Genomic DNA, 16,031 nt, shown 5'->3' with positions numbered 1-16,031 from the left:
TGAAAAAAGGTCATACATTAATGAGTGAGTAATTACTATGGAGTAATGGCAAGAGATTCAACACAAATAGTCCCCTCGCTTCTACAGATTTAAGCGCAAGAGAGCATTTTAATAATACACTATCCAAGATTGCAATAGCAAGAGATTCAACACCAACAGTGACCTCTCCAGTATATGAGAGGTTTAAGAGCAGTAGAGCACTCCAATAATAATAGTGTCCAAGGTGCTGCTCTAAATAACAGTTGTAGGTCTGAGTGGACAGAAGTGCCCAGCATGCAATCATTCCAGATGGGGAGGCCCCATAAACTTTTACGAGTTTATTGAATACCATCACAGGCAGATACACCATTAGCCATTGTCTACAAAAAACAGCAAATTGCAATCTGCACTGCAATCTGTGTTGATTTAGAGTGTACAATTTGTAGGTGTTTTCATCGCGAGTTTGTAACTCAATAAGTCATTTTGCACCCCTAGCGAGTTAAATTACTGTGAGGTTTGTTTCAGATTGGATGGAAAATGGGAGGAAATGCATGGCCATAGAAAGCCAGCTGGAAAATCTGCAGTTGTTTGCATGGATACAACATGAGTATCAGGAAATAAATCTTGTAACTCTCTAGTATTATCCACAATGTGTCTGTATATTCTAATTAAAAGCATGCTGTCTAGAGAGAAGTGAAGATAAATGGCTTAGTGTTTTATATCATACATGTCCTCGGAACAGAGGGAACTGCTTGCCCTTCCTCACCCAGACATAAGTCGCTTTCCCTGTGTATTGCAGGTCATCTTACAGCCTAGAGTGTCAAAGCCTTGTGTAATTATCATGCAAGCAAAGCCACAGCTAATTAGGCTACATTAACTAGAAGCTGCTGTTTGAAATGCTATAGTTCAATGTGTGACCTGTGCATTAATCAAAGGCTCCCCCAGTTCCTAACAACATGCAGCGAGAGTACCATTATGAAAAATGGTTAGTTACTTTGGTGCACACAGAAAGCCAACAAGATGAAAAAGAGCTGGAACCAGTATAAGCTAAATGGATCCAATTTCATTGTAATTCAGGAAAATGTGAAAAAATGACACCAATTCAGTCACGACAGGCACTACTGATATTCAGTATTTTGAAGCAATTCACTTTTTAAAGAGCTGTGAGGGAACCATTGGACAAGATTGCATTGTATGGAAAGAACCAGAAACAGTGTGGTTCAATTCAGTGTAGGTATTACTGGTGAAAACAGTTGTATAGGGTGTGACACAAGAGTTTACACACACAGTGGAAATTACCAAATTTAGTTACTGCATATAGTTTGTCCAACTGGTAACCATTTCATTTACCTGCTGCCTTTGAAGTTTTCCAACTAAATCAATATTGTTGTTCCTCTTTCTATTTACATACTGGACTCTTGCTCATGTTAAGAGTAGGGTACAATATATAAGCTGCAGTGTATGTTGTACTATGCAAGGCACTGGCTCTGACTATATTTTTCGACTATGACTATTGAATAGGTTTGTATTTTTGAACCAAGTGGTATATTTCTAAATCCATTTTTAAGACTGTTGCTGAGTATATATTTGAGAGTTGGCACAGGCTAACTTCTATGTGTGAATGTTCTCTGCAACTCCTTGTTAATGCACAAACATAGGTTGTTTACATGTGCACATGTTTGGGGTTCTAACATCCTTGAGATACTGACCAAAGCCCTGAAGAATTAATGAAATAAGCAGGCAAAAATGCATGTATCTGTATCCCTATCTGTTATGCTTTGTAAGCTGCTAAACTATCAGTCTGAACTTGTTTAAAACAATTCACACATTAAATCATTAACATATCAGTTTCAAGTAGCCTAATAGCAAATAACCTGTGACTGACTTTGCCAATCAGGATAGCCTCCAAGTAATCCATATAAATGACTGGATTCAATCAGATTAGTGCAATATCTTAAGACCCTATGTCCTTTACCATTTGGCATGAGTAAAGCAGGAGGTGGGAAGTCCCCATCTGCAGTAATATAATTAATGCTGACTATTCACCTAAAAAGGCAATACAAGGGTAGGGAGACCGGCGGGAGGGGAGTGAGGAGACAATGAATGGGCTGGATTTAGGAGGTCTGACGGTGACTGCACGTCCTATTCTGCAGCACTCCAGTAAACTCGAGTGCCACAGAAATACACTTTGGCACAACTGATGGACGCGGCATTAAGCACAACAGCTTGTTTGCTACTGTAAGGCACAAACTAAAGCGATCCGTCAGCAATTATCAACGTCGACGCTGATGAGCGAGGCTCGCTTCCCTGCAAAAAAGCAGAGGTGCGTAGAATGCTGTACGCGCGTCTTGAATGCAGAGCTGGATGCGCTGTCCCAGGTCCTGTAGGCAACCCAGACCCCCGATGTCGCGTTTCTGCGGCAACTACGGAGTTTAGACCTGACACCGTTCCTGCAAGGGGATAGCCAACGCCAAGAGCAAGGCAGCATTAGACAGTCGTGAATGTTTTACAAATACACGGCGATCTAGCTGTTCACACAACCAAGAGTAAATGGGATTCAACGTCCTCCGAACAGAATGTAAAGATTTATTTGAAGGATGGAGGAAAACGGGTTCAACGCTGCGTTATTGTTTCTTGGCTATCTTTCTGTGTCATCAGTTGATGCCGGTAAGTTTGCATTTACTTGTGTTTTTATGCCCATTTATGTAATAGGCTACCTGTTAATATTTCATTCGACATGGGCTTTCCCACAGCTTCTGTGGCGTCAACCACCGTTTCATCGAAAATAGTGGATGATATGTTAAGAATGCATGTGCTGGCTTTATGAATCATCATCAATGTCTGTATTTTGCGGTTAAAACAAACAGCCACCGTTGATAAAAACCAGTCGAGTATTATTGTGTGCGTAAATGCGGATAGTTCAAAATGATCACGCTACCTGTTCAGCTTCACTACAAAGCAACAGTGGTTATCCCTGCCATGCACGGTACATAATTGTGCACAAGTTTAGCATAATATTATGTCTGCCATGTGTTGGATATAGTACTTTTGGAATAGGCTATAACGTGCAATGATCCAAATCAATTCGGATGACACACCACCCTCGGATGTGCGCCCCAATTTTATACAGTTGACCATGAGCCCAGGGTAAAGTGTTAAGCATATGGCAAGTGTATAACCAAAACAAGAGAACAACCTAACTATATCGACTCTGTGACTTCACAGCATGTTGAATACGTGGGTATCATCCAGAATATAATAATTCAATCAGTTTTAAAACTAGGCCTACAATATCACAAAGGCCTTCTTTAAAATCATATCTGTAATGGCCAGTAAGGAACAAGACGGATAGCAGGCCCGAATTGCTGATACAGATGTCTAGGCAACATTTTTAGAAACACATTGTTTTTTTTTGTTTATTTATTATTTTTTTTTCAAAAAACACACTGACGATAAGAGGATTGAAGAGGCAGTAAATGTTCACACACTATGAAGTGTTATAGATCACACCTAAAGAATGTTATATTCCAGGTATCTTGACATGGATCTAAACAGGATGGCATGTAATTTGCTGTACTGATACAAATGGAAACATCCAAACATTAGGAAGTGTGGTTCAATCCATCACTGTTATTGTGGTGTTGTTTGCAGAGTAAGCTGTTCACTGGCTGACCATCAAGCTTACTGTACCACATGTGTGTTCAGTAGTGATTCAATAATTTCAGGGTTAGAAAAAGTAACATACGAGTAAAATGTGTTCAGGGTACTTTTGTTGAGAGAAGTGTACAGCAGTTGATTATGTAAGTTCTTCTCTTTGTGGATAACTCTCTCTCTCACATCTAACACCAAGAACAATAACAACAGCACAAGCTTTACATCAGGCTGAAACACTTACATCTTGTCCCCAAGCACTGTGTCGTTCCTTTCCACCGTGGTGTTTCATAACACTCTAGTGGAAATATCCTTTGAGACAGACAACTCTGTGCAGTCTGGGGACAGACACAGATCATCAACACTGCACAGGGACATAGAAGTGCAGGCCTACGTGCATATTTCCTCTTAATTGGGGAATAACCCAGTTAGGTAGTAATATACAGTAGTGCTCCTAAGATACAGCAAGGAAAACAGACGACCAGGCAAGCACAGGATGCGTCAGCCTCACCAAGACTCACCACCTCCTCACAGGCGTTGTTATGACTTTAGGCTATGTACAGTATGTACTGTATGTATGAGAGGCATTCCACAGTCCTATAAATACTGCAACACTGACGACAAGTCAGCATTTGGGGATGTTCTTATTCATGTGGAAATGGACCTATATCTTGTATGACTTTGGCATAACAGCAATGGGATAACTGAGTTACTGTATAGTGTCTGTGGCCATGTGGATAACCATGGTTCGTGACACAAGACACACCAAACTGCTCCAGTTATAAAAGTACTCAAAATATGGAACTGTAATTATGTTGACTGCATACATTAATTGTTATATTTTCATTAATAAAGAGTATGACATACACAAATAAAGCTAGCTATTGTCAATATCATATTCAAAACCATCATCTATAAGCTATACATTTTAATGTTATGTAATCAATGGTGCATTTGCATATATTTTATAAGGCAATATTGTTGTTTTACGAGCAAATTTAATAAAGTAAAGCATTATGAACAATGAATTGATTTGTAAAGTGAGTCATATCACGCACTCATGTAAGTTAAGTTATATGTAACAGTCAAAACTAGGACATTCAAAAAGTAACACTACTGGTAATGATAATTGATATTCCGATTATTCATGAACCCACACAAAAAAAATGAGCACCTCGTAACAGTCAGCTTCAAACGCTTGCTCAAATTACATTAAAATTTGCTGTAAAATGTGTCCAGATCTTTTATGTTGTCCTCCAGTGCAAGGAATTTCACTGTGTTCCTCTGACAACTCATAAAATAATAATAATAATAATAGTAAAAAAAACAGTATAATGAGGATATCTCGATCTGAATTAAAATATACAAACTCCTCATAATTCACAGTGACAGATGTTGAATGGGTATTTTTTACATTTACGTCAGACAAGTGAACATTCAGGGTCAAAACACTGAAATAACAAACGTCCAAACAGTTAATTATCACCTTAAGTAAAAATGTGAGTGTCATGTTGAAGGGGTAGTCATAAAGAACTGTTAACTGATTGTGTTAGGGTATTGTAATTCTATGACTTTTTTTCCTACTACAGTTGTGTGTGTTCTGTGATTGCATCTGTCTGCTGCTCCACTCCTCCTCTACACTTTCTGATTGTTTGTGATTAGACACACATGAACAATGACTGGGGAGACACTTAGTTTAATTTGTCTTTGGCGAGTGCTTCACTTGGTTTGATTAAATAGTTTGGGAATACATTCACTATTATAGCCACTAGTGCCATTAGTGGGGAGTGAGAAATGTCAGTATGGTTAGGAGTGAAATTAGGAGTGAAAATCGATAAGAATTTGTGAACACTGTTGAGATGATAACACTGATTTTTGGAAACATCACAAGAAATGAAAGGTTAATTAGCAAGAAAAGTTGCTGATACAGCTTTCTCATTGAACTGAAAATATTAAGTAAAACCTTTAAAAATTGTTGTAACAAAGTCTGCTCCTTTTCCACACACATGTAATGGAGGCCATATTGTTTTCATTCTCTTCTGCACTGCACTCAGGCTTTTGTGAAAGCAGGATTATTCAGTACCGGTAAAGCATTGACTGGACTTGGAGAGGCCTCGGTTTGAGACATTGGCCCATGGGTTAATCAATATGCAATTGTCTTTGGGCAGACTAATTCTTCTCTAAGGTGCTTCTGTGCACCATGCAAGACATCCCAGTCCCTTGTGTGTCTGTGTCTGTGTGTGTGTGTGTGTGTGTGTCAGTGTGTGTGTGTGTATGTGTGTGTGTGTGTGTGTGTGTGTGTGTGTGTGTGTGTGTGTGTGTGTGTGTGTGTGTGTGTGTGTGTATGTGATGATGCCTTTCTGAGTTTACCCTTGTAATGCACTGCAGACGTGTAAGAGACATGCAAATTCGAACAATGAGGTGCTATAATGGAGATATAGGAATCATTTTCCCAAAAATATCCCACATGAACCCTGCTGAGATACTTCCGATTCAGCAATAGGGAACTGCAGATGAAACTACTTGGCACTGTTTCTGTGGGCACACATTCAAAACTATTCCCTCTCTCAGGTTGTATGCAAAAACTGAATGCTTGCAAGCAGCTAAACAAAGGCACACAAATAATTACTGAAAACTCCACACCTCCACATCCTTCCCTAATTGGCTTAGTGGATGTGTTCCAAAGAGCTGTTATTAAGACCGTGCACAAAACAAATGCTTACTTTAGTAGATTCAGGTCACTAGTCTGGGTCCAAAGATGTCCTCCTAGCAGACAGAGAGATGAGCATGTTTTACTGTTTCTTCCATTTTTTTTCCATATAACACTACCTTGTTCCAGACGTTATAATGTGCTCCACGATAAAGATTTAGTTTACCACAGGAGCTGTAATAGGCCTCAGTGCAATCTCGTTTATACACAATAGCAATTTTCTTAGTTGCAGGATCCATCAGACATGGTGGCTACCCCTAATAATAACCTTGCCTGTACTCCCACACAAGTAAGAAATGGTAAAATGCAATAGAGGTATTGATTGTGAGTTTTTAGAAAGCAAAGGGAGCAACAAATTAAAGCTTTGACTCACTGAACCAGACGGTAGAACTCAACACCACATAATGTAGAAAGACATGCAGAGAGAGTGGTAGAGACAGAGAGAGAGCAAGAGTGAGAAGTAAAGCCCAAGAGGACAAGAAAAAGCAGAGAAGAAACAACCTTTTCACCTTAGCTTCATCACACTATTAAAACCACTTTTCCTCTCAGCAATTTTGTTCAGTTGCTCTGCTGCAGTCGGCAAAAAGGAAACAAAACAAAAAAACTCAAATCAAGGACATGAGAAGATGAACGGCTTTGACAGCTTCTGCTCTGACCGTTACCCTTTTCTCCAGACACCCTGTCCGCCCCACTCAATGTGACCATCGAGTTTAAGGGTGTGAACTCGGCTTTGGTGAAATGGGACATCTTTGAAGGGGACCCTGTTATTGGGTTTGCCATCACCCAGCAGGTATTGTATGTGTGTGTGTGTGTGTGTGTGTGTGTGTGTGCATGCATGCGTGGGCGTGTCTGTGCATGTGAATGTATGTTTGTGTGTGTGTAAAGCCTGGGAAGATGTTAAAGCCACAAAACCATATTGCAAGAACTAAAGGCTCTAAAAACTAAAGGCAACACAAATAAAAAATGTATGCAGTTCCAACTGTGTATGTGTCCAGTTGTGTTTGTCAGTGCGCAAACACATCTACAGTGTATGTGTGTATTTGTGTGTGTGTATTTGTGTGTGTGTGTGTGTGTGTGTGTGTGTGTGTGTGGTTGTGTGTGTGTGTGTATGTGCATTTGTGTGTGTGCGTGTGTATGTGTGTATGTGTGTTTGTGTGTGTGTGTGTGTGTGTCAACCACGCTCTCACTTCTCTCCACTATGGTGTTTCCACAGAAGAAGGACATGCGCATGCTCCGCTTCATCCAGGAAGTCAACACCACCACTCGCTCGTGTGCTCTGTGGGATCTGGAGGAGGACACCGAGTACATCGTCCACGTGCAGTCCATCAGCATGAGCGGGACCAGCCCACCCAGTGAGACCGTGCTGTTCCGCACGCCCAAGGAATCGGAGAAACTGGCCTCCAAAAGCCCAGGTGAGTCTTGCTTTCAGCTCTGTATGATTCTGTATACTCCAAAATGTGCATACGCCAACATTTGTGTGTGTCCAACATTTCCAACATTTGTGTCACTGAGTCCGTGAAAGTACTGCTGTATGTGTTTACACCTGCCTGAGATACAAGAGAATGGCCGCACCCACCTAGATCTCCTTTCAGGGAGATACTAGTCTGGAACACTATAATTCACTAATGCTTCCATCAGACCCCAAAAAGGTCAGGCCAATCACGAGAGGGAATGGCACTTTAGTTTCTAAATCGACATCAAAAATGGCGACATAAACATCAAAAATGGCAAATAATCGGAAGAATGTGTAAATGTATTTACAGCAAAGGTAGGCCTACATACATTGTTTCTTGGCTGCTGAGTAAGGGATAATGGACGACACGGTGGTCTGTTCACAGAAATTAATGCACGGTCAAGGTTGTAAAACGGCCCCGACGCGAAGCGGAGTGCATTAATTTCTGTGAACAGACCACCGTGGAGTCCATTATCCCGCTTATTCCACTGTTGCCACTTGCGTTGTGTTCATTTCCTGTTACAATTTAAACGTTTTAATCGCTAAAACTCTCGTTTGTAGAACTAATTTCTTCCAACACATATCAACTAATTTCTGAACTTGCAGGACAAACTCCCGTTACTAGTTTTAAATGGATGGTTGCTACGGCCAAAGGCCAGTCGTTAGTTCTATCTCTCCCGTTGTCAAGCGGGCGTATCCCAAGATTCTGATTAACTTTAGCTTTGAAACATCGCTATTTTACTTAGCCTGCTGTCATCCATCTAACTAAAAGCCACCTCCGTCATAATGCTACAATGTTGCCATGTTCTGAACGTCTGCATTTTACAGCTCGGATGCAACGTGACAGTTCATTTAAACTTCACGAGTTCAGTGAATTAATATACAAGTGTGATACGGCCAAAAAATGGATCTACTTCATAGGTGTGCAAACAACATATGGTTAATGGTCGTTCTAAATTACGTAGGACAATGAGAAATTCAACCAAGCAGTGGAATAATGCTGTTTATTGTCAGTTTGTAAAGTTTAGGCAAAGTAGGTGTTAGAAACGTTTCCCAATTGTGAGTCCCCAGACTCTATTCACGAAGTGAATGTGTGATTTTAACCAAGCTAATGGAGGCCAGCTCTGTGTGAGAACTGTGAGTGTGTGAAGCAAAGTAAAAACACAAGTGGCAACAACAGCAGCAAAGGCAATGATGTAACACATTACATAACTTATTTTTAAAATGATAAGTGTCTTTTTCTGTGCTTCATCCACCTTTCAACACTGACCACAATTACTGGCCAAACACGATTGTCCCCTACTTTAATCAACCTCTTTATTCCTCTAACAGTCATGACAAATGGACAGGCACTGACAAAGCAGCTGCTACATAAATAGGTTACAGCAAAGAACAGACCCTAACAGACATCCCCACTCGGCACACACAGAATCATTTTTCCATCTGGACAATTGGAGAAGCCGTTGCACAACCATTGCAAAGTGGCCCTTCGGAAAAAGAAAAAAAAAAACCCTGCTGTCTGAGCTATCATTTTAAACAACAATTGCTCACTTTTGTACATCTTTCCCCCATTAATTTCCCATTTGCAGCCTTGGCCTTCTTATCTGGACCTCATAATATTTCCAATTTCATGTTTCATAATCTATTCACTGACCCATTTCTTCCCACAAACTTCTGGCAGGGGAGAGTAATAGAGCACAGGATCATCAGCAAGGGAAGGGGGCTTTTACAGGAGCCATTTTATGTCCCCAAGCCAGTGTCCAGTCCTCCATTTAATACATGCTTTATGTAAAAGGCCACTACACTGCCCGATGCTAATTTCATACCAAAAAGAGTTATGAAATCCTTTTTTACCAACATGATCTACACCAAATCCTACTATTTTAAGGGGAAAAAGTTACACAGAACACTTCACATACCTCTAATGAATCTTTCTCACACTATCACCAAATGCTTTTTATGCCAACTGACTTTTTCTTTCACTCTATCTACTTCTGTATGTAGTACAAAAAACAATTAGAAAAGAGCACAGATGTTACAACTACACTACACTAAATGTCACTTCACTGTGTAAGAAATGCATATTACACAGTGACACGTGAACAGTCTCTAACAAACACATCAATGAAAAAGGCTTTTACACTTTTATTAGTGTCATTTGATGTATTTGAAGAGCAAATGTCCTGGAGCAGTGGCAGCAGGGTTGTGCACAATTCGAATTGCAATTCTGCTTCCTGTTTGCTACCTCAATTGAAATGCAAGAGAAATTCAAGAATTTAATTGGAATTTAAGAGCCAGTTTCAATTCAATTCTGGAATTTTGCCTGAGTGGCAGTGCTTTGAAACAGAGCCTGGGCTGGCTGAGCTGTTAGTGCAAAACTGAGACAGATTAAGTCTGGCAAAAGGGACTGTGTTAACGCGAAACTCAGAGGTCTGTAGCGCCAGCCCGTAGTGCTTTTAGATGACATGCTGCAGAATGAGTCACCTCTTAAAAGAACTCCAACACTGGAGCCTACTCGACCATTAATGATTTGCAGTGTGGATGAGACAAAAGCCAGTATGTTTTTCCTACATAACACGTCAAAAGTACAAAAAAGTACAAACTCTGAAGACTTTTTAACAACGTACTGTAAAGGCTTATTTCTTACCAAACAAACATTCGGAGAGGATGCCAATTATGATCAATGTTGATCACAACATTAAACAAGTTGGTTGGCCGTTTTAAAGCACTTCTGTCTGACTCCTTTAAAACTTGTTTGTGACTGTGTGACCGAAAGTGTCTGGCACACATCAGCCGTCAATCACATCTCACTGATTCTGAGGTAACTTGCTTATCATCGGTCATTACAGGAGAAATCCGGCCGATTAGCTGCAGCTACTCCAGTTCGGTAGCACCGATTCTGATCATTTTTTTCCCCTATCGACAGTACTCGGCGATGTCTAGCGATCAAGATCCATGTAAAAATCGGATTTCTCCTTTAAGGTCTGGCTGCAATCGAGCGGGCACCATAACGCTCCACTTAATGGCACAGTGGTGGAGCTGAGGCTAATGAACACGGACAGTTTACCTCTCTGCCCAGCTTGTGGTGATTTGGCACCACGCTGGGCTTTATCCTTCGAGGTCCTGTAGAGAGAACTAAGAAAGCGGGGCGAAAACACCTTGGTTTGATGTGGGAGGAGAGAGGTGTCTGCCTCCGTTTGTTTGGGAGCTAGTGAAAAAAATCTGAGGCGTGATGGAGGGAAAAATATGGGTCTGTTCGCTCGAGTCGCAGTGACTTTTGACGGCTGCCACAGAGCCCTCTTTGATTTCTCTGATGTGGCAACGCACACCTAATGCTCAGTTTCTTGACTGTTGTAGCATGTGTAGACACCTGAGCTGTCTTTTCTGTTCCAGAGGACGTTCATGCACACGGTCTTCTCCTTCAGATCTGTCTAAACGAAAACATGCATCTACCTCTCTTACTGGTGTAAGGCTGCACTCTTTAGCTTCCAACATTACTGAAGCTGTGATATGCCCCTCTGGCATATCAGGGGAAACTAAGAGAGAAAGAGAGAGTGAAAAAATAGGGGGTGTGGGTATGCCTCCACAGACTTCCTTTTTCCATCTGCAATGGAGCAAAGTGAAATAAAATAAAGAAATCAGGGGCCTGAGAAAGAGAGATACACACTCCAAAAAAAAAGAGTAGCTCTGAAACAAGACTCCCCCTCCTTTCTCGACTGCCTGCATCCCTCAGCTGGATCAGACAGAGACTCAGAAAGCCATGATATTAGCAGTATGGCAAGTGCCGCAGCCATCGACAGCCTGGGCTGTGATGTATCTGGAGAGTGCTCTCGCGGGCCAGGGCAGTCTCGCCGAGGAGGATGAGAAACAGTGGAGGAAGATCATTACATGAATCACGAGCAACTGAAAACCGGTAGCCTACAGACCTGCTCATGGGAGCGTACCACAGCACTTCTGATGGTTAGATTAAACCCATCGAGCTGAGAGGAGGAATCTGAAACACTCTAACGATGCTGCAGCGTGTTTAAATAAAAAATCTAGTTGTTCAAGTAGAAATTGAAGGCCAGTTTTGTTCAAAGTGGAAGCTGGGCGACTACTACAGAGTGATTTTGTCTGTGTATATGATTACCAGTATGTGATTTCTTTAGTGAGGGTGTCCCTGCCAGTGTTTTATATGTGTTTAGTGCATCTGTGACCATGTGTGTTTGTGTAATGATGTATGAGTGTATGACTTAACGAACCCTTTCCTCATTAGTTCACAAATTATGCTTGTACGGTATGTGTGCTTATGGTTTAAACCCCATTGAAGGAGGACATCCGAAGGCATGTTGCACTGCATGCACTCAAAAAGTACGCTATTTTACTGATATAAACACTCAAAAAGTACTCAAAAACTACAAATAGGATGGGTGAGGACATACTGAACTAGTAAAAATAATCTGGCATAATCTAAAATAAATCACTGAGACTCCAGGGCCTGCAATGAAGTCATTTTAATGAAAATATAATTTTTTTCAGATTGCATAGTTAACATTTAAATTCTAATCCAATTTTATCCCATCTAATAATTCAATAGCAATAATTCTGAATAACTCAAAGCCTTTCATCTTTTTCAATATATATAAATGCTGTGCTGTTCCCAGAGGTTGACAAGACACCAATCAGTTACTTTAAAAATGAAATAAAAATGTTTTACATTCTCAAAGGAACATTTTGCCTCCGCCATAGAAATGGCTATCGGCCAACCCGCAACCATCTGAGTCTGAATAAACTGAAGACAGCAATAAAAATGTATTATCACTTGTGTAAGAAAGGATTCACAATAGCTTCCACAATTGATGTTATAAATAGAATGCGTTTGGATATGTGAAGATATGTTGAATTAGGAAAAATAATCTGGCCTAATCTAAAATAAATCAGAGACTTTAGGGCCAAGTCATTTTATATCTTTTCAGATCATTGAAGTGTTTGATGTAGTTTAGATTTATATTCTCATCCAAACTTTTTGCCCCCAGCATAGGAGGGGCTGTCGGTAAAGCCACAACTTCCTCAGTCTGCATTTAACAGAATAGAGCAATGGAAATCCATTATAGCTCGTCTCAGAAAGGATTCACAAAAGCGTCTACAATAGATTTATAAAGGCTTTTAAAAACTGTTTTTGTTCCCGTTTTCATTCAGTAGTAGGAATCACAAATGGCCCTAGCGTGTGCATTTGTCTGAGAGCACATCCTTGTCTATTTCCAGTCTCCATAAAGTTTTCTGGTTTATTGCATTCTTATATTTCTGGGCTAAATGTGTCTCTTTTTCTGTGTGTATGTATATGTGTGTATGTGTGTGTGTGTGTGTGTGTGTGTGTGTTTACTGGAAGAAGTGAAATCTATGTAACATGAATTAATCTTAAATCAGGGCTATATATGGTTGTTGTTTATTTCTAGCAAGATATTTCTTTGTAGTATGTTAGAGTATTTTCACTTGTTTCAATAAATATGTGTTAGTACATCTTGCATGTGACGTGTGCGTGCATGCCTCCGACCATCTTCCTGTCTCACCCACAGATGAGGTGACGATGGAGGAGGTGGACCAGGCAGCTCAGCTGAGAGCTGGAGAGCTCATCATCATCGTCGTCGTGCTGGTTATGTGGGCAGGTAAGGCACCCAAGAGGTCATCTCCAATCCCATCCAGCTCAATCAGGCCACAAGCTGAAGTGCATCTACTACAAGCACTCGCACACCTAGGACCATCTCAACGGTACTGTGGACATTTTTAGTTTTTTTGTTTGCTCCAATTAAATAAACATCATTCTGAGCAGTGTTGATATGTGATAAAAGATCTGACTACTGTGTATGGCCTCTAGAAAAATTTAGTGTTTTCTGCGACCACTTGCATATTTCATGTGCTAAAATCTAATTTAAAGATTAATATTTCAAAGATATTTCATGGTGCCACCACCTTTTGTATTGTTTATAGCTGCCACTATGATTTATTTTATAAAGCAAGCTGATGTTTTTATATTGCTATGCCTAAAATGATTAAACAAGCTCATATAAATCCTACTCTCTGTGTGACTAGTGAAAATAGAGTTATTATGGAATATCACAAACACCGTAAAATAAACCCTGCAGGATCTACTCAATGCAATATTCAGGAAAGCATCCAATATGCATGATGTTTCTACACGCAGCTCTGAATCCAATGCTGCTAAGCCATGTAACATACAGTAGAACCAAACCTCCCAAGGGCTTCGAGAATTCTCAACTGATCGCACTACAAAGCGAATTAGCGTCTCACACTTTGAAGGAGAAGTGTGAGCTGCTTTGGTCTAATTGGGCCACAAGGGCCAAACTCCCTTCACAGCAGACCCCATCAAGCCTGTGCATGTGAGATCGGATGTGAGTGTTTCACATAGCACGGTTCAGTTCAGGTGACTTCAGGTCATAGCAAAACTATGGCCCAATACCGAGATACCTAATTCACCTGGCCCTTCTTGCTTTCTCTCAGTTTACGACCTCTCTCACATACGGTATTAAATTCCTTCATACTCCTTCACCCCCACCCCTCTCCACCCTTCCCCATCTCTTCCAGGTGTGATTGCTCTCTTCTGCCGTCAGTATGACATCATCAAAGACAATGAGCCCAACAACAACAAGGACAAAGCCAAGAACTCGTCGGAGTGCAGTACCCCAGAGCACCCAACAGGGGGACTACTGCGCAGCAAGGTCTAATACAGCCCCCCTTTCCCGGCAATAACAGGCATCAGCCTCAGGAAAGGTAACCATGGTGTATCCTCTGATCACAACACATACAAATCACGTCACATGTCTTATTGTACACAGAGATTTGAATTCACACGGTTCAACACCGTATCTGAAGGAACAGACAAATGAGACTATACTGTATGTGCAACATCAGTGTAAATAATCTTATGAAAAGTAAGAAAATGCACTAGGCAAATAAATGTAAATCTAGCAGCTGCTTGAATATATACATAAGTGCTTGTTGTAAGTTATTGAAAATGGCAGTGCTCTAATAATTAATAAAAAATGGTAAAAGCCGGCATGCAATATGAATAGAGTAGCCTTTATAAATCCTTAATTATTTCATTAGATTACATAATACTAAGGCTGCTCAGTTGTGAGAGCATTAAAAGTTAACCGGACCGGATTATTCCTGTTCTTGCCCTCCACAGAACCTTGACATGTTAGAAAGCCATGAAATGACATCACCACCCCATCTTATGACAGACTTCCCCGCTTCATCTTAAAGACTCCTTCGAGACGCCCTTAGAAGATCAAAACAGACCCCCCTTTGGTGCTTTTCTATTCAGTCTCTATACCATGTAAGCACAGCGGAAACGAGTGACACTTGGGACTCACAAGGACTTGGAGACCTACACAAGACGGGTGGTCAAGTGGTCTAAGGGATGTCATGCTGGAGGTTGGGTGGGTCGATCTGTAATGGCCGCCCGGCGGTGACGAGTGACAGGCACTGCAGGAGCACGTTAAGGAATCGGAAAAACCTTGGCAACCCGAAACAGCAGCAGCAGCAGCAGCTCCCTCTCGCACAAGCTAGCCAGCCAGCCTCACCAGGGAGATAAGGCTGAGGAATGGGCCATCCTCTGATAGAGGTGGGCTTTGGAGGAACTAGAAAGGTACTTTTACTAAGGAGTGGAATGAGGAGAGGAGAGGAGAGGAGAGGGGAGGAGAGAAGGGGGGACAAAAAAAGCAAGAAAAAGATTTGTTGTTCTGTCCCCTTTCTGCTTTTTACCCTTATCAGTCCGAGAACAGGATTAGAGCTCTGGCCAGACTAATACTGCTGAAGCCACGACTGATGATAAATATATACATTCCATTTATCTATCTACCTAGCTCAGTCTACTGATCCTTTACTTGTCCCTGTTTTCTATTTATGTCTCCCTTTCAACCATCTCCTTTTTTACCATCAACCAAAATTATCTTGGTTGCTGTACCCTTTACTTACCCTCCTCCTCCCCCAACTATTTTCCCCATGGATCCTCAAGCACCTTTGTTTATTGGTGCAGTGGGATCCCCTCCCTAAACACCCTCTAGCTCTCAGGGCACTCAAGCACTGTCCAGAGACACAACAAACAACAACAACAACAACAACAACAAGAGTCACGAGCACCGTGTCAGCTCTCAGCCTGTGTAAATGGGGCTGCATTGTTCGGACCAACAAGGACAGGTCACATATACACGACACATTCATATAACTCGCAGAGTA

The 16,031-nt window shown here is 41.1% G+C and overlaps 1 protein-coding gene across 1 annotated transcript; it reads left to right on the top strand.

Annotated features, from left to right (window-relative positions):
• The first annotated feature begins 2,576 nt into the window (after positions 1 to 2,576).
• On the top strand, positions 2,577 to 14,515 carry fndc5b (fibronectin type III domain containing 5b). Its single transcript, XM_076300970.1, has 5 exons — positions 2,577 to 2,646; positions 7,015 to 7,130; positions 7,554 to 7,752; positions 13,349 to 13,438; positions 14,376 to 14,515. The coding sequence occupies exons 1-5, from the start codon at positions 2,577 to 2,579 to the stop codon at positions 14,513 to 14,515; spliced, it is 615 nt and encodes a 204-aa protein (XP_076157085.1).
• Positions 14,516 to 16,031: the final 1,516 nt, after the last annotated feature.

This window comes from Alosa pseudoharengus, unplaced genomic scaffold (assembly GCF_046254945.1).
Source record: "Alosa pseudoharengus isolate Yale_2024_CS ecotype anadromous, Long Island Sound unplaced genomic scaffold, YU_APseudo_1.1 YU_APseudo_1.1_scf_23, whole genome shotgun sequence".
Classification (NCBI taxonomy): Eukaryota; Metazoa; Chordata; class Actinopteri; order Clupeiformes; family Clupeidae; genus Alosa; species Alosa pseudoharengus.
This window is presented reverse-complemented; position numbering and strand designations above follow the sequence as displayed.